This window comes from Podarcis pityusensis (assembly GCF_964106645.2).
Source record: "Podarcis pityusensis genome assembly, chromosome: 15".
In the NCBI taxonomy this organism is placed as follows: domain Eukaryota; kingdom Metazoa; phylum Chordata; class Lepidosauria; order Squamata; family Lacertidae; genus Podarcis; species Podarcis pityusensis.
This window is the reverse complement of record NC_138040.1, coordinates 16,365,709-16,391,182: the sequence shown is the minus strand read 5'-3', so window position 1 is coordinate 16,391,182 and position 25,474 is coordinate 16,365,709. Positions and strand designations below refer to the sequence as shown.

Genomic DNA, 25,474 nt, shown 5'->3' with positions numbered 1-25,474 from the left:
TATACAATGATATAGTACAAAGGTACATGAAATACCAGTGCACAACAATTGTTTTATACAAGTCTCAATAGCAGTCAAAACGAGTCCACATTATATAAAATTAGAATAAAGAATAATGAAGGATCAAATGGGGCCAAAAAGGAGTATCCGGAGTGTGAATCAGATGTATGGTTCAGTGGTGGTAACCAGGACAGGGCCCTGTTTCGGAGTACACGCCTTCTTCAGCTGGTAATATCAAAAAATATGTCAAGATAGATCAAGGTGCTTCAATCCATAGATAATAAATATAATAAATTATATACATTCTAAAGTATGTTAACACATATTATGATATTTGGTTCCATACCTCGGTTTTTTGACGACTATAAATCTGTTGGAAGTCTGTATCATTTAGTTCTTTTATGTTTCTATTTCGACATGCGTCTAGAAATAAGGATTTCCAAGAGTTATTATTTCCAGTCAAATTATTTGTGAAAAACGGACATCAGTTCAGTGTTTTCTCACCTTAGATAATTGCATCCAAGTTTTCTTGCGTTTCTCTGTGCGTTTTCTATTAGGGAGTGAAATCATTGTCTTATATGTGTGTCTGTGGGAGAGGGAGGATAGGCTCTCCCTTCTTAAAGGTGTAAACAGAGAAGGGATTTAAAGTCCAAGGCCATCTATGGTGGTTTATTAGAGAAAAGAACTGTAGTCTTGATGTTCATTCAAGCCCTTGGGGGACATCGTTTCAAACAAATGAATATATCGTGCTTCCTGTTGTAACAATAGTCTATCAATATTTCTCCTGGTATATAGATCTACTTTTGGTTTCCAAATAATAAAGAAGACAAAATCCTCTTCCGTGTGTTTTTGTTGTATATAATGTTCCACCATTGGGGCTTCTCGTATTCTGTTACGGATCCGTGATCGATGTTCATTTATGCGTAGTTTAATTGGTCTGGTGCTTTTGCCTATATATATCTTTTGGCATGGGCATATCCATGCATACACGCTATTCTTCGTGTTACAGTTACTAAAATGTTCAATCTGAAACTTGAAGCCAGTCTGTATGTTGGTGAACTCCTTAACTTGTAGTGCGTATTTGCATACATTGCAGCTACCACATTTGTAATGGCCTTTAGTTGATGCTTCCGGGTATGTAAGTTGGTCCAATTTCACCAAATAATTCCTCAGTGATTTGGTTTTTGTTTTTTTTTTTAGGCCAATTATAGGTGGTTTTTGACATCCTGGGATGTTGGATAACAAATGCCAATGTTTATATATGAGTTTCTTAATGCTAGAAGTATGTGGTGTAAATTGCAGTGATGTGCAAATACGATCCTCTCTAGGTTTATCCGACAGCTTCTTTGTCCAAACGTTCAGTCTCTTTAATTGCAAATTCTGTGATTAAAGTCATCAGGTCAAAAGAACATCTATTTAGAATGGACATCCATTTAATTTTAAATTCTTCATTATTGGAAAATAAAGTTGGAGCTTTTTGAATGCGTAATCCTCTGGGTATCCTCTGAACTTTAGTGTAATCGGCCATGAGTCTGGCGTGTAGGTTGTATCTAGTTTGTCTTTTTAGAATATTTAGATAAGTGTTCCAATCATTGTTAGGTTTGATAGGAGTTTCATTTGTAAGGGAAGGTAAGGAACCAAATATCTTCTCTTTTTCATCAGCGGAATACGAAAAGGTCTCAGCCCATTTGGCCATAGTAATCGTTAAAGAAATTGGAGTTCTTGTTGAAACTACACTGAAAAGGATATATCAAGAACTCTGGCCAAAAGTTTCAATATAAGGAATAATTCCTACTCAAGAGTTGAAATGAAAAACGTGTGTATTCTGCTAAGAATAACAGTTTGAAGCTAGTAGTATAAAACAATTGTTGTGCACTGGTATTTCATGTACCTTTGTACTATATCATTGTATATTTGAAACGACATTATTTCTGCACTTAAACGTTGTATCCAAACTTACCATTACTTTAAAACTATCATACTTATACGTTGTGTTTAAATCTACTACTAGCTTCAAACTGTTATTCTTAGCAGAAACCTCACATTCATGGCTCCCTGCCTTGGTTGTTTTTCTAAAGAAACACACAAGCATTCTTCTGTCTGATGAATCTGTGCATCACAGAAATGTCTGCCCAGGTGACTCAGGCTTGCCTGAAAGACTTTTCTGTTATTAGAATTTGTATTTGGTTAATGTTTGCTAATAGTTACGAAATCACCTCATACATGCCCACTCGACCGCTTCAATCTGTGGAAAGTGTCACATAATACCCATTTCGCTTTTGTCAGAAATCGATCTTTTGGCACGGCAGCAGTAACACTTTGGAACTCCCTGCTTCTTGAGATCAGGCAGGCGCCTTCGCTCTACTCTTTTCAGACCTGCTAAAAACATCTTTTCTTTAGGCAAGCCTACCCAGACATGTATAGTGTTGATGCGTATTTTGATTTACAAAAAGAATAGAGCGATGGAATTATCAGTTAAAAACAGCCATTTTAAAATTTCAAAAGGTACCGTATTTTTTGCCCTATAGGGCACATGGGCCATAGGACGCACTTATTTTTTTGGGGGGGGGGTGGAAATAAAGGAAAAAAAATTTGTTCCCCAGCCCCAAAGAGCAAAGAAGCCATGACAGCGAGTGGGATGGATCCTGCTCACTGTCCTGGCTTCGTTTTTAGCCTCGGGGCTGGGGGTCCGGGAGCGAAGGCGAGGTTGCGCAACCTCGCCATCGCTCCCGGAGCTTGCCGGGCTGGGGGGATAGCTTCCTGAAGCCTGGAGAGCGAGAGGGGTCGGTGCGCATCGTCCCCTCTTGCTCTCCAGGCTTCAGCGAAAGCCTGCATTCGCCCCATAGGACGCACACACATTTCCCCTTCATTTTTGGAGGGGGAAAAGTGCATCCTATAGGGCAAAAAATACGGTAATTAAGGCTTTTAGATAATAGTAAGAGTGGCTCCCAACAGAACACTAAAAACAGAATAAAACTTCAAACATTAAAAACAAAAGTGTGAGATCAGAAAACAAGAGTCTTCCAGTTTGGTGCTCTGGTGCGAGCCAGCTGACTCATGCCAGAGTACCGGGACAAAAAGCAGGACATTCCAGGTTCCAATCAGAAGCCAGAATTGGCTTCTGTAATTCTGGGGTGTCCTGCTTAAATCAGGACTGTTGAGTGGTGTGCTCATCTTGGGTTACTGGTGGGCTGGTCCTGAGGCCAAGTGAGGTCACCTAGAGTGCTGTGTCCAGTTCTGGGTAAAGGTAAAGGGACCCCTGACCATTAGGTCCAGTCGCGGATGACTCTGGGGTTGCGGCGCTCATCTCACTTTATTGGCCGAGGGAGCTGGCATACAGCTTCCGGGTCATGTGGCCAGCATGACTAAGCCGCTTCTGGTGAACCAGAGCAGTGCAAGGAAACGCTGTTTACCTTCCTGCCGGAGCGGTACCTATTTATTTACTTGCACTTTGACGTGCTTTCGAACTGCTGGGTTGGCAGGAGAAGGGACCGAGCAACAGGAGCTCACCCCATGGTGAGGATTCGAACCGCCAACCTTCTGATCGGCAATTCCTAGGCTCTGTGGTTTAACCCACAGTGCCACCCGCATCCCAGTTCTGGGTACCATGGTTCAATAACGATATTGACAAGCTGCAAGGTGTGCACAGGAAGGCAACCAAGATGATGCCTGGAAACCAAGCATGGTTGGGAGAGCTCGGGATGTTTAGCCTATAGAAGAGAAGGTTGGGAGGTGCACAAGAGCCTTCTTCACATATCTGAAGGGCTGTCACCTGAGCTATGGAGGAAGCTCGTTTTCTGATGCTCTGGAGGGGAGGACCTGAACCAATGCAAGAAAGGAGATTCCAACTAAGCATTAGGATGAACTTTCGGAGAATAATTGTGGAACGGACTCCCTCGGAAGCTGGTAGTCTCTCCTTCATTGGAGGTTTTTAAATGGAGGATGGGTCATCATCTCTCAGGGATTCTTTCGTTGCAATTCCTGCCTTGGGTTGTCCCTTCCAATTCTACAATTCTATAAATCTGTGAGGCAGCCACTTCATGCAGCCACAAGGAGGCAGCAAATCCTTGGTTATTTCCTTCATGGCTTTCTGTTTGCTTCCAGGGGAGGCATTTGTGTCTGGGGTGACAGGTGGGGGGGTGTGTGCTCTGCCTCAGGTGCCAAAATAATGTGACCAGCATCAGGTATTCTGCACCTGATGAAGCAACCTTTCTTAACCTTGGGTTCCCCAGATGTTGCTGAACTACAACTCCCTTCATTCCTAGCTAGCATGGCCTGTGGTCAGGGATGATGGGAGTTGTAGTTCAAAAAATCTAAGGTTGAGAAAGTGAAGACCGGCAGCTGGGATGGCTTTAAAAACAATTAAAAAAAACCCATTATTACTATTTTTTAAATGTACAAAACAATATGCTACAATAAAAAAGAAGAGCAGGGGGGAAATCAGAGAGAGAGAGAGAGAGAAGAGCAACTGATAAATTACATTTAGCCTAGTAAATAAGGTCTCCCCATGTCCATATGGGGAGCTTATCCACACATGTTTTGCCCCACACTTTCTAGGCACAGGTCCATGTTTTAAAATTTTTATTTATTGATACTTATTTAAAGATACACAAGAATGCACACCCATTGCAAACTATCCTTTCATAATATGCTGAGATAAAACAGCTACTTGGTTATTACTGTTTTGAATTCTCATTGCAGTTACGAATTTCATGGTGCTATTATCTTCCTGAGTGGGCCGTTCAAACCACTATTCTGAGCTTTTTATAGGGGGGAAGAGCTTATGGAATCAAGGGGGTAGTGGCCCACCCAAAAACATGGGAGCCACTGATTTAGGTGGTGGTCCTGAGCCCATACCAACTAGGGTGGCTTTCAAAGAGGATTAGACGAGAAGAGCTACCAAAGGCTAACAATAATATACCTCTTAAGACCAGGTACTGGGGAACAGAATTAGGCAAGTGCTATTGCACGCAAGTTCTGCTTGTGAGTTTCCCTTTGGGGCATTTGGTCAGACTCTAGGAAGACTAGATGGGCCCTCTTTGGCCTGGTCTAGCTGCTGCAGGGCTCTCCTAAAGTTGCTATGTTTCCTAAATGCAGTCTCCATGGACAGAGTCAGTCTAGCTTAGAATGGCGGAGAACAAGGTTGGGAGAAGGTTTTGACCCTCACAGCCTGCTTGTGGGCTCCCCTTTGGGGCATCTGGGGCATCTGGTTGGCTGCTGGGAGAACAGGCTCCTCCTATGGGGCAGACCTGGGTGTGAGTGACATTTGCTGCCTGCCCAAGAATTGGCTTTCATGTCCATCAGTCAGATAGCCCTGAAGGCTTTTCTGGTAGCAACACACCTTGGATTTGGACCTGAGATTGCAAGGCCACCTATGAACCTCTCCCCAACCTGGTGATTGCAGGATTGCTACTTCCATCAACACGTCTGCTGGGGCTGATGGGAGTTGGAGTCCAAAAGATCTGAATGACCCCAACAGGTTGAGGGAGACTTTTTCCAGGAACCCTCCCCCTGCCACCCCTGTTTGGACCCTCCCCCTGTTGTTGTTGTTGTTGCTGCCACCCCTTTTGGACCCTCCAGCCCACTCCACGTTGAGATTCCCAGAGAAGAGACAATCTCCGCAAGAGACAGAGATAAAACCAAATTGCATCTTTATTTTGGGAAGGCAGCAGGAGAGCTGAGGAATTCCCGACTTGCAGACATGCATTAATAAATAGTGAGGATAGCTTATAATAACACAGTATAAATACTTTTTCATGAAATTCATATACTGCTTGATTGTGGTTTTTTTAAACAAACAAACCTCAAAGCGGTTCATAAAACAATGAAATAAATTATATATTTTTTAAAAAACCTCACAGTATAAATAGGAAACACACTATACTTAAATCTCACAAAGAGCTTGAGAAGTACTTAAATATATAAATAAACACATACAAACAGGTATGGAAATGGATTCACAAAAGTGGGAGCATGAACATGCAGAGACCTCTAGTTTGCAACACAACACACACACCCCCAAGCAAAAACCTGCTCCAAATTTCATTTTAGTTAAGCTTATTCCACTTTTACTGTTGTGGCTTCCCCCAAGGAATTCTGGGAATGGGAGCTTTGTGCTTTGCTGAGAATTCTATGGACCAATCTGCATCTCTCCAGGAAGGACAGTGATCCTGAAAGCACTTTGGATATTTTGGAAGCTCAAGATCATACCCTGTATTCTATCAGCCACATAATATATGTTCCCAAATCTATCTATCTATCTATCTATCTATCTATCTATCTATCTATAGCATGAATTTGGTCCTAAAATATGGTCCTAAAATTTTGGGGTGGCAGGGGGAGGGATAGTGTTTGTTTTCCTTCACCATCTTTCAGAATCAAACTTTGCTTCCACAGACCAGTTTTTTGAAACTGATCAGCAAATGTGCAAGGCTGACCACCAAGACTGAATTTGAACATTCAGAATCCACCTGTGTGTGTGTAAATTTCCTCATGACTGCAAATATTGTGGCCTAGTAATGAACCTGACCAGAAAGCCACAGAGTTATTTCCAAAGGCTCTTCAAAAGACGGAGACTTGTATCAAGGAAGAGGATTCCTTTGCTGTGATTCCTGCATTGCAGGGGTCGGACCAGATAACCCATGGAGTCCCTTCCAAGCCTACCATCCTGCGATTCTGTGATTTACTCAAGAAAGGGCATCTTCTCATCCTCTGACCACTTCTCGCTGAGAAAGCCCTTCTCCGGAAATGGATGGCTTGATGAGAGCGGTGGCCCTGAGGGACCTCAACCTGGGTGGCGATGGTGGGTCCCTTGGGTGGGTGGGAATCAGAGAAACAGCAGGAGCACAGGTGGAATGAGGCTGTGGCTCAAAGATAGCTCTTCCTAGAAGGAGATCTGCAGCTGGCACCAGAAGGATAGAGGCAGGGATGCAGGTGGTTGATGGAAAGGTGGGTTGTTCTCACTCTGGTGTAAGGGATGCCATAAGTTTTTTCGCCCACTCGGCCTTGGGGTCAGCACAGCCCGATTTACCATTCCTGAATACAAACCTGTCAAGGAAAGAAGCAAGTGTTTACAGAGTCCCTCTCTATTGCACTTGGCTCTCTCCATTGTGAGATGCTCCTGCGTTTTATAACAACATCAGAAGAACCTGCTGGGTCTGGCCCAAGGGGGCCCATCTAGTCTGGCATCCTGTTCTCACAGTGGTCAAGCAGATGCCCCCAATGGGAAACCCACAAGCAGGGTCCGTGCGCAAAAGCCTTTTCCCCTCCTGGGGTTCAGAAGCACTGCTGCCTCTGACTGGAGAGGGACAGCATAGCCATTGTGGCTAGGAGCCATCGTTAGCCATGAATTTGTGCCTTTCAAAGAGCCATCCAAGTTGGTGGCCATTTAGAGAGATGGGAGCTTGCCTCACACTTTAGGAGGTGACCGCAGGATCATGTTTGCCATGGATCGTGCCCTTGATTGGCAGGGAGGCAGAACCGCAACCAGCCACACCTGTCACAGGTGAGACTTCTCTGGTTTGCTCCCATCCTGTAGTGTAAATTAAAAGTTTCCTGTTCACACGCTCTACCCATTTCTTGCTTTTTATTAATTCTGGGTGTGGGATTACTGATGAATTGCTCCTCAATTGCCCCAATGTTGGTTGAGGGGCTTTAATGACTAATTTCATGGCATTTCTTTCTTTTCTTTTGCATTTCAATTTTTTTACAGCTAATGGTCACTATTGAAATGAAGGGGGTGACAAAATCAGTAATTAAGGCCAGACAAAATGGACATTGGAGCAATTCAGAGAGGCTACTCAGTCCCCAAGCCACCATCGACAAGGAGAAGGGGTAGGGTGTGCAATCAGGACCCTTTTAACTAAAGGTACAGGAGCCCCCAAAAGCTTAAAGAAAGCTTTGTCTGTTCACCTACGGCATACATTTTAGTGCAAAATAAAAATGCAGCAAATCAAGGGCCCTGGCTCAGAGGTAGACCATTTGCCTTGCATGCAGAAGGTCCTAGGTTCAGGTCCCAGGGGCAGGGCTGAGCGGGAGATGCTCTCTGACTGAAAACTTGGGCAGCTGCTGCCAGTCAGTGTAGGCAATACTGAGCTAGATAAGCCAATGGTCTGACTTGGTATAAGGCAGCCTCCTGGGTTCAAAAGTGGACAGCACAGAAATGCCCTCTTGGGCATCGGATCACTTGGCATCTGCCCAGTCCCGAAACTTACACTACGGCAGGACGGTTGCAGTGCGAACTGGTGCGGAAAAAGCTCTTCACGATGCTCCTTGGGAACGGTTTGGGGTTGTATCTGGGGCAGCAGGGAGACGCGTCCATACCACCTGGAAGTTGCAAAAAGCAGGCGTCAGTTTTAACCATATCATCATAAGCTGCAGTGTAGTGAATAGAGTGTCAGAGTAGAACCTGGGAGAGACCAGGGTTGAAATCCCCACTCAGCCATGTATGTCAGTGGGTGACATTGAGGGCCAGTTTACTGCCTCTCCATCTAACCTACCTTACAGGGTTGTTGTTGTTGGGTGTAGGACCTAGATCCCCCCAGGTCCAATGCACACCACCTCAAGCTCTTTGGAGAAAGAGGATGGGATATAAATGCAATAAATAAATAAGTATGGCTGGCCTTTTTCATCCTGGAGGCTGTTGAAGAAGTGAATTTCACCAACTGAGCTAGTACCCGTTCCTATCCATCATGCCACTCTCAGATGGAATCTGACTCCTTTTTGGAACACAGGAGTGTCCAACATTGTGCCACCCATAGAATCATAGAATTGTAGGGTTGGGAGGGACCCAAAGGATCATCTAGTCCAACCCCTTGCTATGCAGTTGTTGCTGGGTTATAGTTCCCACCAGTTGAAGCCAGTGGGGTTGGTGCTGCGAGGGATGATGGGGCTTGTAGTCCAACAATATCTGGAAGGCATTGTCTTTGCTGCCCGTGATTTACAACACTCCTTGTCTGTGGATTCTGGGCAGATCAAAGTCCCAGAATAGCTTTATGAACTCTCAAAGGTTCATAATTCTTCTATGGATGATTGCCATTTTGCACCAAATTGCATTGGCCACTCCACAGGAGATCCAGAAGGTGGCAAAACAGGAGAACAGGACCTTTTCTGTGGCAGCTCCCCATTTGTGGGGTGCTCTTCCTGGGGAGGCTTGCCTGCCAATATAGTTACATAACTTTAGCCACCAGGCAAACACATCCCTGTTTAATCAGGCTTTTGGTTTTTAGCTATCTATGGCTTTTTTGTGGGGGTAGGATGTTTAAAACCTGCCTTTTAAAAATCAGAATGTATTTTAGATTATTTTTGTTTGTTTGTTTCATGCTGGTTTTAACGCATGTTTTATTCATTCATTGCTGTAAGTTATTTTTAGGTTGGTTTTTTTTTTAAGTGACTAAGTTTATGCCCCTCTCCATTTTGTTTTATGCTGGTTTGAATGGATGTGCTGTGTATGCCTTGTTGCAAGTCACTTTGAGTTCCTTTTGTAAAAATTAAAGGGACTAATAAGTTTAATTAAGTAATAACAATGACAACAACCCCCTGCCAAATGATATCCCTCATTTCAAAGTTTATCACCCATGATTCTCCCCCTATTTTTAAAAGGGTTTCTGTCCCTCATTTTAAAGTTCTGAGTTCGAGATATACAAGCAGAAGAGGTTTGACTCACGTTGGGCAGCGACTGTCAGAGACAAGGAGACAAGGAGGAGGAGGAGGAAGGTGAGGCCAGCTACGGAGACCTTCATGTCTTCTGGAGATGCTGAGTGGAGCTGAGGATTGTCTCTCAAAGTCTCTCTGTGCTTCTTCGCTGCTCTCTACCTTCCTGTCCTCCAAGTCTCTCTTTATATAGGGTTCTGGACGCTGTCACAGTGGAAAGAGTGAGTGTCCGTGTCGTCCGTGGAGGTGGAAACACCAGAGTTTCATCCTCCTGAGTTGGTCATGGGGCAACTGATTCTGCCGCTAGCAGAAAAAGGAAGTTACGTGAGAAGGGTTGAGGAAATCATTGGACGCAAGAGGAAGCAGAAGAAGGTGATAAATCGTTACCGCACGCGCTCAGTAGGTGAGGGGAGCAACGCTGCCCTAAAAGGCCTGGAGCCAGGGATCACACGGCACCTGCCAGGGTCACCTCTGCTGGGCTTTCCCCAAAAGAGGATTAAAGAGCCCCCTTTCTGATGCAGCTCTGACTCCTAAACATCTACTCACATTTCTGCATAAATGGACACCTCAGAAGTTTCGGAAATAGCAGGAAAGTCCTAGAAAAACCAGGTATATGGGGCTGATGGACCTAGATGTGGCAACCAGAGACTGATTCAGATCAGGCAACAGTACTCAGGTCCTGCTTATGAGCTTCCCAGATGAATCAGAGAATTGTTGAGCTGGAAGGACCTCAAGGGCCACCCTCCTGCGATGCAGGAATCACAGCAAAGCCCCCCCCCAGCCTCTGCTCAAAAATCTCCAATGAAGGGGAGTCCACCACTTTCCCAAGGAGTCTGTTGCACTGTCAAACTTCTCTTACCATCAGAAAGTTATTCCAAATGCTTAGTCAGAATCTCTTTTCTTGCAGAAGAAGAGGCTTCTGAGCAGCCACTGTGAGGAAAGGAGGATGTTGGACCTGGAGAGCTCACCTTTCACCTGATCCAGCAGCCAAGGACACTTTTTAGAGACACAAAAAGCCGACTCAGAACACCATTTCATAGTTTTTCAGGCTTGCAATTTTAATCCAAATGACCACCTCCCCACGGTGTGGGACCTCACGAGCCGCCTCCCCCCCCCCCCCAATGCTTCTCCAGTGAAGTTCACAGATGAAGGAGAGGAGGAAGCTCTTGCCTTCATGCTGTGCTTGTGCAATAAAGGCATCTTGTAGCCACAGCTGGAATCCAGATGCTGGACCAGATTAATCTTTTGGCCACTGATCAAACCAGTCTTCAGTTCTCCCAAAGCATTTTCCTTCTGAGTGTTTGCTCTCATTACAAGAGGTGAGATTGGTTGAAGAATATAACAACCTCAAAATAGCCCTACCAGAGTAAGCCAGTGGCCCATCTGGTCCAGCATCATGTTTTGACAGTGGCAGACTAGATGCCCCAATGGGAAACCCACAAGACCTCAGCACAAGAGCATTCTCCCCTCCTGTCTTTAAAGCAACTGGTAATCAGAAGCATTGCTGTCTCCGGTTGTGGAGGCAGAGGACAACCACTATCGCTAGTAGCCATTCATAGCCTTATCCTCCAAAAATTTGCCTTATCCTTTTTAAAAGCCATCTAAGTTGGGTTGCCATACCTGCCACCTGCAGAAGCGAGCTCCATAGTGGAACTATGTGCTGGGTGGAGAAGTACTTCCATTTATCCTCCAAAACTGTCTAACATTCCGCATCACTGGGTGTCGACCTGCTGTGTTCTTATGAGAGATGAAGGGAAATGTCCCACCTTCCACTCTCTCCATGCTCTAGACCAGTCATTTATCCTCTTACATGCCCTTTCTCTAAAATAAAATGATTAGAACACTGAAACCCTTCTGCATACAGGAGACTGAAATATACTCGGAGTCCTGTAGTGATTTCATACTCTTTATTGCAGCTTGTAAAACAGTGATTGAATTGCCCCCCAAACCTCAGGCTTTTACTATACATTATTTACACAATGAGTCCCGTCTGATTGGCTGGTTCTGATTGGTCATTTCCTGCAGGCCAATCAGTTGTTGCATTCTACAATCCTACCAGCCTAATAGGCTGATTAACTTCTTCCTGGAGCCTGATTGGTCTTCTCCTGCAAGCCAATCAGTTGTTGCATTCTAGGATCCTACTTGCCTATTGTTCTAAGATCCAAGGTTAGTACATAACAGAGCCCCTCCATCCCCACGATCACTTTTGGTGCCCTTCTCTCTACCTTTTCCAACAATATCCTTTTGGAGGTGAGGAGACCAGAACTGCACACAGCATTTCAACTGTGGTTGCACCATAGATTTGTAAAATAGAGTTATTATCTCTGCAGGTTTATTCTCAATTCTTTCCCCAATGATGCCTAGCATGGATTTTCTCTTTTCCACAGCTGCTACACTCTACGTCCACAGGTTCATGAAACTATGTCCTCTGAGCCCAAGGTCTCGCTTCTAGTCCTTCCCCTCCAGTTCACATTCCATGAGCATTTATGTGAAATGAATATTTTTTGCTCCAACATGCATCACTGTACACTTGTTTATACTGAATAGCACTTGCCTGCATCCCACACCCATTTTGCTTGTGGCAGATTGAAGAAAGGGTGGGTGCTGATCCGTGTCTATGCTGTTCAAGGTATCCATGGAGGCAAGAGGAAATAAATGATTCATGCCAACTTCCAGCTGAGTCAAGCCTTGGCAAGAGGGCCATCACAGGACACAAAGTGGATCCCTCTCCCCAGAGAGGGAAGTCTCAAGGGATTACTATTTCAAGTGCCAGAGAGCAAGGAAACCACCAAGAACTTTTGACTGATGCAAGATCCCTTTTTCATGGGTCACAGCCGGCTTCCCCCTCTCCTCTGCCCCTGCCATGGTTTGTGTCATGTGACTAAATATATCCCCAGAGGAAATCTAAGACGCCACCATGACAAAGCAATTTCATTGAAGTGGCTTTGGTTCCTGGCCCTGCAGAACCAGACAATGGTCCTCAAAAGCCAAGGAAGGAGAAGAATGGAAAAAGGAGAACCGAGTAGGCCCTTTTCAGTTTTCTCTTCCCTTTTGCCCAGGTTGCGTCTGAGAAGCAGGAACATTTTGCTTTGAAGAAGACCAAGGGCACAAGGCAGCTTCAGGAAGAACATAAGAAGAGCCTGATGGATCTGGTCAGTGGCTCATCTAGTCGAGCATCCTGCTCACACCGTGGCCAGCCAGATGCCCATCATGAGAATTCAACAAGGAACATCCAAGCACAGGAACATCCAAGCACAATTCTGAATCATAGAATTGTGGAGTTGTAAGAGACCCCAAGGGTCTTCTGGCCCAACCCCCTGCAATGCAGGAATGTCAGCTAAAGAATCTCTGACAGACAGCGATTTAACTTCTGCTTAAAGACCTCCAAGGAAGGAGGTTATAACCTCCCCAGAAACAAACAAGAAAGCCCAGAGAAAGCCTGTCCTCCATGTAAACAAACCCTGGTGATGAAGCCATTTAGGGAAGTTCTTGCTCTATATTTGCTACTTTTAATTTTTGCGTCAGTTTTTTCCAGTAATGCTCTTTGCCAAATTGCATTATAATATTGGTCCATAGTTAATAATTGTAATGCTTTCCATGTCTTGGCAATAGTTGTTCTTGCAGTGATTAATAGGTGTGTTATGAATTCTTTGTTTCTAATCTGCAATGTATCATGACTATATAAGTTAGGTGGAGCCAGTCCTGGGGTCATGGAGATTGTCTGTCCTGTTATCAAAGATATTTCCAGATACATTTTTCCAGAACTTTTATATTGTTGGACACTCCCACCACATGCGTTGATATGTCCCTCCAGTGGGATGTCTTCTCCAAGACATGGGAGAATAGATTGGTTTTATATAGGCTACACATCTAGGAATTAAGTACCAGCTATGCTCAATTTTAAGGGCTCTTTCTCTGGGCGTTGCCAATATGGATTTGTATGGTGATTTGTCCACAGTCTGTCCCAAGCCTCTTCTTCAATTTCTAAATCACAATTCAGCTCCCACACCTCCTCAAATTTTGCTGAGGACAAAACTGAACCTCTACATTAGATATATAGAAGCTAAGGTAAAGGTAAAGGGACCCCTGACCATTAGGTCCAGTCATGGACGACTCTGGGGTTGCAGCGCTCATCTTGCTTTATTGGCCGAGGGAGCCGGCTTACAGCTTCCGGGACATGTGGCCAGCATGACTAAGCTGCTTCTGGCGAACCAGAGCAGCACATGGAAACGCCGTCTACCTTCTTGCCAGAGTGGTACCTATTTATCTACTTGGACTTCGTGCTTTCCTAGCTCCTGCTAGGTTGGCAGGAGCAGGGACCGAGCAATGGGAGCTCACCCCGCCGCAGGGATTCGAACCACCAACCTTCTGATCGGCAAGCCCTAGGCTCTGTGGTTTAACCCACAGCGCTTACCGCATTGTTATTAATCCTTTTATTATCTTTTCTTCCAGTATTAGTTTTTCATATTTCATTAATTGTATCAGAATTTGTCTGGGAATTTGTTTAAAAAGACATTAAGTGGTAAGCTAACAGCCATGATATCTGAACATTTCCCAATTGTATTTGCATTTCATTAATCTTTAAAGTAATACAGTTGTGTGTGTTTTTCTGCTCCCCTCTCCTCACCATTGCAGCGCACACCATGGATTTCTGTCACCACCCATTACAATTTGGGCCACAGCTGAACTGTCTCTTTCAACACCTTGCTGGCACTGAATGTCATGCTGAAAACATTTTGGTTAAACCATGAACTTGAACCTCAGATTGAAAACCTCCTTCCCCATTCAGCATGGACCTGCCCTTCCCTCCCACCCTCTTTTGGTCAAACTTTCTTGAACTTTGGGATTCCCCAAGGAGAAAAGAGTTAAAAGAAGAAACTGAGATAAAAAGCATACAGTGGTATCTCAGGTTAAGAACTTAATTTGTTCCAGAGGTCCGTTCTTAACCGGAAACCATTCTTAACCTGAGGTACCACTTTAGCTAATGGGGCCTCCTGCTGCAGCCGTGCCGCTGCCACACGATTTCTGTTCTCATTCTGTGGTAAAGTTCTTAACCTGAGGTACTATTTCTGGGTTAGCAGAGTCTTTAACCTGAAGCGTCTGTAACCCGAGGTACCACTGTTTTAATAAATCTTTATTTCTTAGAAACTGGTATGAATCCAGAATGCTGAAGTTGCACCTTCTCAAGCTCTCTTTCATCAACTTAGAGAGCAAAGAGTTTGAACAAAACGTGGTTTTTAAATATATAAATTAAGATGAATAAATTAACATATATAAATAGGGGCATGGGACTGGATTAGTCCTGTAGCCACAGGCTGGAGATCAACACGGTGGTTTTGCAAAGCTGCTTGGAAACAGATGGTTGTTTTATTTTGTTTTGTTTTGTAAAATCAATAAAACAAAATATAAAAATGCTACAAATCCCTTTTTCCGTGTTAGTGAACCAAAAAAATGAATGGAAGATAAAAAGGTTAAAACAGAATTTTTTTGAGCTCGCTAAAAAACGAAGGGGCCGGAATTTGAGAGGACTGGGGGAAGCCCAGCGATGCACCAAAGGGGTTGCTGAGGTTCAGAAGTGCCTTTTCCTAACAGTCTCTTCATTTCGTGTCAGGCAATGCGGTGGAGGTTGAGCTGGTGGGATTTTTAATTCCATCAAGGTATTCCATAAGATCCTTGGCCCACTGGGCATTTGGGTCAGCACAGCTTGATAGTCCACTGTTGAATATAAACCTGTCATGAAAAGAAACAGACATTCACCATGTGGCACGGAATGTGTCCTTTTCATTCTCCTTTAACCTGGCGGCCTCACTTCTTTTGGGTCAAGAGAAACAGGTGGGCAGTTCATCTCCTACATCAGGCCCAGCCTGTGCTAGGGTGTAGAGATGAGGCAGAAATTGGTTCTGCTTGTACTTTTAAAGTGGGCACTGAAATTCCAGCTTCCCAAACCAATACGTTCATCAGAACACAACTTGTCTTCATGAGTCACACTTCCCTGAATTTTGCAGCACAAAATTGCAATGCATATTTTACACACACACACACACACACACACACACACACACATATAGAATAATATATACGTATGCAATTCATTAGGAGGAAATTCCTTACAAAAATGCAAAATTTGAGGAAAACACGCACTCGAATGTCTACAAGATTCCATTCAGACTTTAAAAAATTTAAATAAATGCAAAACTGAGAGAAGCCAAAATTGTCAGATTTATCCACAGCTAGTGGGAAGTTGTAGCCGGTCTCTACTGTGAGGTGACAATTTATCCATTTCGTCATAATTTTCTCCATCTCTCTGCTGCCTCCTCTTATCGTATTTTCCCTCACACTCAACTGGGCCCTTGCCTTTTGCCCAGAACCCAAAACCTACACAACAGAAGGCAGATTACATCTGCTGATGGCATGGAAATCATCCTTCACAGTATTCTTTGGGAATATCTTCTTGGAATGCTTCGTTCAGCAGGGAGATGTATTCACCCCAGCTATAAGAGGTGGCGGGAAAAACCGTATTGTCATTCATATACAAAATTCATAAAAAGAAGTGGAAGTAAAGAACATACAGAACCCAGTTGAGATTAGAAACTGTTTCCAGAGGTATTTTAAACAACTATATACACAAGGGCCACAGAAAGAAATTGATGTAGACCGATTTTTGAAAATAAATGGATTACAAAAAATCTCTCAAGAAAATAAATTAATGCTGAACTATAAAATAACTGAACAGGAGGTAGAAGGTGCCATTCAGAATATGCAACTAGGTAAATCTCCAGGACCGGATGGACTGACTTCTAGATACTACAGATCTTTAAGAGAATGGTTAGTACAACCTTTAAAGGAAGTCTGTAATGAAATAATGGATGGGAAAAGGGCACCAGAGTCGTGGAAAGAAGCATATATTACACTTATACCGAAAACAGAGACTGAAAAGACGCAGCTTAAGAACTACCGCCCCATATCACTGCTTAATGTGGATTATAAAATCTTTGCAGACATTTTGGCTAAAAGACTAAAAAAAGTGTTAATGGAAGAGATTCATAAAGATCAAGCAGGCTTTCTCCCGGTTAGACACTTGTCTGATAATATGAGAAACTTAATTAATATTTTAGAAAAATTACAAGTGAATATTAATACCAAGGCAGTTTTGATATTTGTGGACGCGGAGAAAGCTTTTGACAACATTTCTTGGAGTTTTACGAAGAAGAATCTACAGGGGATGGGGGTAGGTCAAGGCTTTGGAAATGGTATAAGTCCAATTTATTCAGAACAAAAGGCTAAATTAATTGTTAATAACGTGGTGACGGAGGAATTTAAGATAGAAAAAGGGACACGACAAGGTTGCCCAATCTCCCCACTGCTTTTTATATCGGTCCTGGAGGTCCTGTTGAATATGATTAGAAGGGACCAATTGGTTAAAGGTATACAAGTCGGAGCTAAACAGTACAAATTGAGAGCATTTGCAGATGACTTAGTATTGACTTTACAGGAGCCAGAATCTAGTACCAAAAGAGTTTTGGAACTGATTCAAGAATTTGGTCAGGTTGCAGGATTTAAATTAAATAAGTTAAAAACAAAGGTCTTAGAGAAAAATTTAACAGAGATTGAGAGAGAGAGGTTTCAGAATGAGACAGGTTTAACAGTGGTTAAGAAAGTGAAATACCTGGGGATTAACATGACAGCTAAAAATGGGAATTTATTTAAAGACAATTATGAAAAATGCTGGACTGAAGTGAAAAAAGATCTAGAAATCTGGTCAAATTTGAAGCTTTCACTGCTAGGCCGTATCGCTGCGATAAAAATGAATGTATAGCCTAGAATGTTATTTCTGTTTCAAACATTGCAAATTTTGGATAAAATGGATTGCTTCAAGAAGTGGCAGAGAGATATTTCTAGAGTTGTCTGGCAGGGCAAGAAGCCTAGAATAAAATTTAAAATACTAACGGATGCAAAGGAAAGAGGTGGATTTGCCCTGCCAGACCTTAAACTTTATTATGAATCAGTAGCTTTTTGCTGGCTGAAAGAATGGCTGCTTCTTGAAAACACAGACATTTTTGATTTAGAAGGCTTTAATAATGTATTTGGATGGCATGCATATCTATGGTATGATAAGGTCAAAGCACATAAAGCATTTAAAAATCATATTGTCAGGAAAGCATTGTTTAATGTCTGGATAAGATACAAGGACTTACTTGAAAATAAAACCCCAAGGTGATTGTCACCGATGGAAGCGAAGACTCAGAAAAAGCTCAATATGGAGGCCAAATTGCCGAAATATTGGGAAATTTTGAAACAAGAGGGAGACAGATTGAAATTGCAGAGTTTTGAAAAACTAAAAAATAAAGTGCGAGATTGGCTTCATTATTATCAGATAATGGAGGCATATAATTTGGACAAGAAAATTGGCTTCCAGGTGGAAAAATCAAAATTGGAAACAGAACTGTTAGAACCCAAAACCAAGATTTTGTCAAAGATGTATAACTTGCTGTTGAAATGGAATACTCAGGATGAAACGGTGAAATCTGCTATGATTAAATGGGCACAAGATGTTGGACATAACATAATGATGGCTGACTGGGAACAGTTATGGACCACAGGTATGAAGTTTACGGCATGTAATGCCTTAAGAGAGAATATTATGAAAATGATATACAGGTGGTACATGACACCAGTCAAGCTTGCAAAAATCTATCATTTGCCCGATAATAAATGTTGGAAATGTAAAGAAACTGAAGGCACATTCTTTCACCTTTGGTGGACGTGCCCAAGGATTAAGGCTTTCTGGGAGATGATCTATAATGAAATGAAAAAGGTATTTAAATATACCTTTCTGAAGAAACCAGAGGCCTTTCTCCTGGGCATGGTTGGCCAATTGGTGCCAAAGAAGGATAGAACTTTCTTTATGTATGCTACAACAGCAGCAAGAATACTTATTGCAAAGTACTGGAAGACACAAGATCTACCCACCCTGGAAGAATGGCAGATGAAGGTGATGGACTACATGGAACTGGCAGAAATGACTGGCATAATCCGAGACCAGGGAGAAGAGTCGGTGGAAGAAGATTGGAAGAAATTTAAAGACTATTTAAAGAAATACTGCAAAATTAATAACTGTTAGAATGATGTCAGAATGAAGTTAAGTGGTTTTAGCAGCAATGTTACAAAGGAGTGTGTAAAAATGGATTGTTAACAGGTGAGAATCTAAAGTTACAATATATTAAGTTAAAGGATTAGGATAAAAACAAAGAGGGAAAGGATTTGCTGAATTAACTAACTGAACTGGAATACAAAAAAAGGAGGTGTGAGGAGGTCAGGGAAACAAGTAAATGAAAGACAAGACATGGAAAGATTGATTTGTTTTTAAGTGTTTTTATTTTTCTGTATTTTGTATTGTTTCTTTTTTCTCTCTCTCTTTTTCTTATTTTTGTAACCTTTTTTGAAACTTTAATAAATATCCTTTTAAAAAAAATTCATAAAAAGAAATAAATGGGTATCACAAGAGACAACATCATCCACTTGACTGGAGGGTTACCCCCTCTTATCTTTACACTGAGGCCCTTGCATTTGAAAACAGGAGTGGAGAACATCAGGCCTGGGGTCTGAATGTGGCTCCTCAGGACTATCTATCTGGTCCTCAGGTACCCTCCCCAGACCATACCCTTCTCCTCTTTAGAGATCCTGCTCTCCACCTTCAGGACTGAAGTCACCAAGTTGGGGGGGGGGGAGAGATAAGAAACATTCAGAGTTTCCATTTCCAGAATTGAGGAGTGGATGTCAGGGGGGCAAATCAGTCCATGGTTAGCAGAAAGAGGAAGTTGGGTGCAATCAAGAGATGCACAGACTGAAGGAGGCTGGTGGAGAATGAGGCAAATTTCACAGGAAGGACCTTTCATGAGAAGGAGGGCTGTTTCTACACACACTGACGTCCTACAATACAGAGGCAGGATGCCATGGAAAGGGTGCATCACTTAGGGCTTTTGAGTTCATGAAAAGGTAATGGGGATGGAGGGGCTCCCCTACGCAGAAAGGTTGCAGCATTCTTGTTCTTTTAATTTAGAAAAAAGATGAGGAAGAGATGTCATGATAGATGTGTATAAACTGATGCAGGGGAAGAAGAGAACATTTCCCTTCCACTCTAGAACTAGAACTAGACTAGAACTGGTTGAAATCCAACGATACTGAGTGTTGGACAATTTGCACAGATACTTGGAAGTACTTCTCCACACAGGACATAGTTCAGCTATGGAACTCACTTCTGCAGGAACTCACTTTCATTAAGTTATAGAATTGCAGAGTTGCGAGGAACGCAAAGGGTCATCTACTTCAAACTTCTGCAATGCAGGAATCACAGTGGAATAATCCTTTCCATGCACAAACTGTTGCCTCCTTATGATCATCCATTACCTTTTCGTGAACTCAAAAGCCCCCAGTGATGCACCCTTTCCATGGCATCCTGTCTCTGTATCGTAGGACGTCAGTGTGTGTAGAAACTGCCCTTCTCATGAAAGGTTCTTCCTGTGAAATTTGCCTCATTCTCCATCAGCCTCCATTATCATTTAGCTTGCCCTTTTCTCAACCTTTTCCAAATCCACAGTAATAATAATAATAATAATAATAATAATAATAATAATAATAAAATTTATACCCCGCCCATCTGGCTGGGTTTCCCCAGCCACTCTGGGCGGCTTCCAACAGAACATTAAAATACAATAACCTATTAAGCATTAAAAGCTTCCCTAAACATGGCTGCCTTCAGATGTCTTCTAAAAGTTTGGTAGTTATTTTTCTCTTTGACATCTGGTGGGAGGGTGTGCCACAGGGCAGGTGCCATTACCGAGAAGGCCCTCTGCCTGGTTCCCTGTAACTTGGTTTCTCATAGCGAGGGAACCGCCAGAAGGCCCTCAGTGCTGGACCTCAGTGTCCGGGCAGAACGATGGAGGTGGAGATGCTCCTTCAGGTATACTGGACCGAGGCCGTTTAGAGCTTTAAAGGTCAGCATCAACACTTTGAATTGTGCTCGGAAACGTACTGGGAGCCAGTGTAGGTCTTTCAAGACCAGTGTTATATGGTCTCAGCGGCCGCTTCCAGTCACCAGTCTAGCTGCCGCATACTGCATTAGTTGTAGTTTCTGGGTCACCTTCAAAGGTAGCCGCACATAGAGCGCATTGCAGTAGTCCAAGGGAGAGATAACTAGAGCATGCACCACTCTGCTGAGACAATCTACGGACATGTAGGGTCTCAGCCTGCGTACCAGATGGAGCTGATAAACAGCTGCCCTGAACACAGAATTGACCTGCGCCTCCATGGACAGCTGTGAGTCCAGAATGACTCCCAGGCTGCGCACCTGGTCCTTCAGGGGCACAGTTACCCCATTCAGGACCGGGGAGTCCACCACACCCGCCCGCCTCCTTTCCCCAAAAATAGTACTTCTGTCTTGTCAGGATTCAACCTCAATCTGTTAGCCGCCATCCATCCTCCAACCGCCTCCAGACACTCACACACGACAAAACAACTTTACATAAAAAAAACCACAATATAAAATATGTGGAAAACTTAAAATCAGAAACCAGTTAATAATAATAATATAATAATAAATTTTATTTATATCCCGCCCTCCCCAGCCAAAGCTGGGCTCAGAGCGGCTAGCATCAAATGTATAATACATTAACATAAAATCAGACAATCAATTAAAATACATCCTCAAATCAGATCAGGATCAGAATAAAATCCAATCGGATGGCAACCCGCAGATTAGGGTTGGGGACCTTAAAAGCTCACCAGGCCCAACTGTTTGTGCTGAACTTATATGGGCCTGCGAGAAAAATTGGGAGGCCACTTTCATGCAAGTTCTTATGAAAGGGGAGAGGGAGTGAACCCCGACCAAAGGCCTGGCAGAACAGCTCCGTCTTGCAGGCCCTGCGGACAGATGTCAGGTCCCGCAGGGCCCTAGTCTCTTGTGACAGAGCGTTTCACCAGATTGGAGCCACAGCCGAAAAAGCCCTGGCTCTAGTTGAGGCCAGCCTAACCTCTCTGTGGCCTGGGACCTTCAAGATGTTTTTATTTGAAGACCGTAAGTTCCTCTGTGGGACATACCACGAGAGGCGGTCCCGTAGGTACGAGGGTCCTAGGCCATATAGGGCTTTAAAGGTTAAAACCAGCACCTTAAACCTGATCCTGTACCCCACCGGGAGCCAGTGCAGCTGGTATAGCACCGGGTGAATGTGATCTCGCAGCAAGGACCCCGTAAGGAGTCTCGCCACGGCATTCTGCACACGCTGGAGTTTCTGGGTCAGTCTCAAGGGCAGCCCCACGTAGAGCGAGTTACAATAATCCAGTCTGGAGATGACCATCGCGTGGATCACAGTGGCTAGGTCAGGGCGAGAGAGGTAAGGAGCCAACTGCTTAGCTTGGCGGAGATGAAAAAATGCCGCCTTTGTTGTAGCTGCAATCTGTGCCTCCATGGAAGGAGGTGTTGAAGATTACATCCAAACTCTTAACGGACGGTGCTGGCACTAATTGCACCCCTGCAAGAGATGGGAGTTGCCCCCCCCCCCAATCCCATATCGTCCCTTCCCAGCCAAAGGACCTCTGTCTTCAAAGGATTTAACTTCAACCGGCTCCCACATAACCATCCAGCCACAGCTTCCAAACATCTGATCAGTGTGTCTGGGGCCGAGTCAGGATGGCCATCCATCAACAGATAGAGTTGGGTGTCATCAGCATACTGATGGCAGCCCATCCCAAAACTCCGGACAAGCTGGGCGAGGGGGCGCATAAAGATGTTGAAAAGCATAGGGGAGAGTATTGCACCCTGAGGCACTCCACACACCAAGGAGTGGCGCGATGACAGTTCCCCCCCAAGCGCCACCCTCTGTCCCCAACCAGAGAAAAACAAGCGCAGCCATTGAAGGACTGTGCCCTGGATCCCCACGTTGGCAAGGCGGTGGTCCAGGAGTTTGTGATCAACCATGTCGAAAGCTGCTGACAGATCTAGAAGAATCAGCAGTCCCGACCCGCCTCGATCCAGCTGACTACGGAGATCATCTGTTAGGGCAACCAGAGCCGTCTCGGTCCCATGACCAGCATTGTGGAACACCGTCTTTATAATTGCCCGTGTAAGTCTGGCAAAATAGACACATTTTTATCAAGCATTTAAAATATGGAAAAGAATAAGCCTGCTGGTTCTTCCCTGGCAGAGGGTTCCACAGGACTAGGCTGATGACACTAAAAAAATGCACCAAAGAAACCACAAATGGATGTAGAAAACCAAACATAAGGCTGGAGAAACGAAAAACTGAGAGGAAACAAAACTGATAAATTAAGCCATCCATCGCTTTCAGTTTCAGTTCTATACTGCAAGAAACAGCTGCGTTGATGTCTTGCACTTCCATGGACAACTTGCTCTGATGTTCTCCTTCCTGGAACAGCCTTCCTCTGAGTCACAGAAATCCCTTTTCTGTATTGGCAGGACCTTTTCTTTCTTTTTTACATGTTTGCAAACTCAGTGTGTTTGTTGTTGTTTTAAAAAGAATTAAATAAGTTCAGCAAATTCCTGTCTTTATGATTCTCTGTCATTCCTGAGTTGACACCTCCTACCCCCCAATCACATCCACTCTAAAATCCTGAATTGCAGTGGATGGCTCCTAAACTCACACTTGCACAGATCAGCATCTCCCTGATCACCTGTTTGGAACCTTCTGCTTCCATTGTTTTCAATGTTTCCATTGTTTGAACTCTCATTTTGGCCTGGGGGTGGGGATGGACATGGAAACTCAGCACTGGGCTCTGAGATCTTCAGGGGATCCCCTTTTCTCAACCTCATCACCCTCACAGGCATGCTTGGTGGGAACATGGGAGAGGGCCTTCTTTGGAATGCCCACCGCAGAGAAGGTCCTAAATAAAAAGATATTTTGCATCACTAACAATTAGAACTTATAGGAATGGGGAGGGAAAGGGAAATTGAAAGGGGAAAAATATGTACTTCACACATGCTAGACTGAGCTGTAAACTATGGGTACTGTTCTACCATATGCCTCATTATCTGTATAATCAATACATTCCCAACAGACTGCATCAACATTGTTTCTTTTGGCCTCTTGCTACTTTTAATTTTTGTGTCAGTTTCTTCCAGTATTGCTCTTTGCTAAATTGCATTATACTATTGGTCCATAGTTAATAACTGTAATGTTTCCATGTCCTGGCAATAGTTGTTCTTGCAGTGGTTAATAGATGTGTTGTGAGTTATTTGTTTCTAATTTGCCTCATATCATGACTATACAAGTTAGGTGGAGCCAGTCCTAGGGTTATGGAGACTGTCTGCCCAGTAATCGTAGATATTTCTGTAAATACATTTTCCCAGAACTTTTGTATTGTTGGGCACTCCCACCACATGTGTTGGTATGTCCCTAGAGTGGTACATCCTATCCAAGACATGGGAGACCTGATTCGTTTTATATAGTCTAGGCGCTAAGTACCAGCCATGCACAATTTTAAGGGCTCTTTCTCTGGGCATTGTCAATTTGGGTTTATATGGCGGTTTTGTGACAAAGGTCTTGTCCCCAATCTGTTCCAAATCTCTTCTTCAATTTCTGAATCACAATTCTGCTCCCACCACCTTCTCAAATTTTGCTGAGGACTGAACAGTACCTTTATAATAGATTTATAGAAAGATGAGATTAAACCTTTTATATTTTCTTCCACTGTAATTTTTTAATATGCCCTTAATTGTATCATAATTTGTCTGGGAATTTGTTCTGAAAGGACCTTAATTGTCCTAATAGTCTTGATATCTGAACATTTCCAAAGTTAATTTGCATCTCATTAAAGGTGAGTGGTTATCCATCTGCGTAAAAATCTTTAAAATAATATAGTTATTTTCTTTCTGCTCCCTTCTCCTCAGAATTGCCCATGGATTATTGTCACCATTCCTGGCAATTTGGGCTACAGCTGGCACTGAATGTCATGCTGAAAACATTTTGGTTAAACCATGAACTTGAACCTCCCTCCCCATTCAGCATGGACCTCCCCTTCCCTTCCTCGTTCTTCTGGTCCAACCTTCTTGAACTTTGGGATTCCAAGAGGACGATAGAGGTAAAGGAAGAGGCTGAGATAAAAAGCATATTATTTTATCTTTATTTATTGGAAGCCAGTAGGAATTCAGATATGCTGAAGTTGCACCTTCTCAATATCTCTGCCATCAAACTCAAGCCAAGAGTTTGAACAAAACATGTTTTTTAAATATATAAATTATACATTTAAAATATATAAATTAAAATGTATAAATTAACACATATAAATAGGGGCATGTAGTGACAGGCTTGAGATCGACATGGCAGTTTTGCAAAGTTGCTTAGAAACATATGGTTGTTTTCAGGAACAGAACTCCCTGAAACAGTGTAAAGTTTATCACGTAAGATGATGTAGCTAATAAAGGAGTGCTTGTCAATGTCAGGGCCCGCTGAGGCTCAGGTGTGCCTTTTCCTAGCCAGGGCTCTGCAACTGGTACCAGGTGGAGTGGTGGAGGTTCAGCTGGTGGGTTTGTTCTTGTTTTCAAGATATTCCATAAGATCCCTGACCCACTGGGCATTTGGGTCAGCGCAGCTTGATAGTCCATTGTTGAATATAAACCTGTCATGAAAAGAAACAGACATTCACCATGTGGCACTGAATGTGTCCTTTTAATTCTCCATTAGCCTGACGGCCTCACTTCTTTTGGGTCGGGAGAAACAGGTGGGCATTTCATCTCCTACATCAGGCCCAGCCTTAATAGAGACCCCGTGCCTGCGGTAGGGTGTAGAGATGGGGCAGAAACTGGTTCTTC

At 43.5% G+C, this 25,474-nt stretch overlaps 2 protein-coding genes and 1 long non-coding RNA gene across 4 annotated transcripts in view; 1 reads left to right on the top strand and 2 right to left on the bottom strand.

The window, feature by feature from the left end:
- LOC308464462 overlaps positions 1 to 25,474 on the bottom strand; it is a 78,732-nt gene that overhangs the window by 51,475 nt on the left and 1,783 nt on the right. The gene's annotated exons all lie outside the window — the stretch shown is intronic.
- On the bottom strand, positions 5,667 to 9,844 carry LOC308463719 (C-C motif chemokine 5-like). The gene is made up of 3 exons (XM_080982298.1): positions 9,665 to 9,844; positions 8,214 to 8,325; positions 5,667 to 7,047 (listed from the first exon to the last, which is right to left on the bottom strand). Exons 1-3 carry the CDS (start codon positions 9,738 to 9,740, stop codon positions 6,960 to 6,962), a joined length of 276 nt encoding a protein of 91 aa, XP_080838424.1. The 5' UTR covers positions 9,741 to 9,844; the 3' UTR covers positions 5,667 to 6,959.
- The window catches only part of LOC308464456 (monocyte chemotactic protein 1B-like), a 33,455-nt gene continuing 20,577 nt past the window's right edge, over positions 12,597 to 25,474 (top strand). The window contains exon 1 of one of the 2 annotated variants that reach the window (XM_080983794.1): positions 12,597 to 12,673. In XM_080983794.1, the coding sequence (XP_080839920.1) occupies positions 12,625 to 12,673 (49 nt within the window). In that variant the 5' untranslated portion in view covers positions 12,597 to 12,624. The remainder of the gene's footprint in view (positions 12,674 to 25,474) is intronic. The other variant, XM_080983793.1, reaches the window with a different exon arrangement.

Excerpts from the sequence above, each read along its gene's own strand:
- LOC308463719 (XM_080982298.1), bottom strand. The coding sequence starts at position 9,740 with ATGAAGGTCTCCGTAGCTGGCCTCACCTTCCTCCTCCTCCTCCTTGTC. Across the intron at positions 8,326-9,664 it reads TCTGACAGTCGCTGCCCAAC|GTGGTATGGACGCGTCTCCC; the intron begins GTGAGTCAAACC and ends TGCAACTTCCAG. Across the intron at positions 7,048-8,213 it reads TGCAACCGTCCTGCCGTAGT|GTTTGTATTCAGGAATGGTA; the intron begins GTAAGTTTCGGG and ends TTTCCTTGACAG.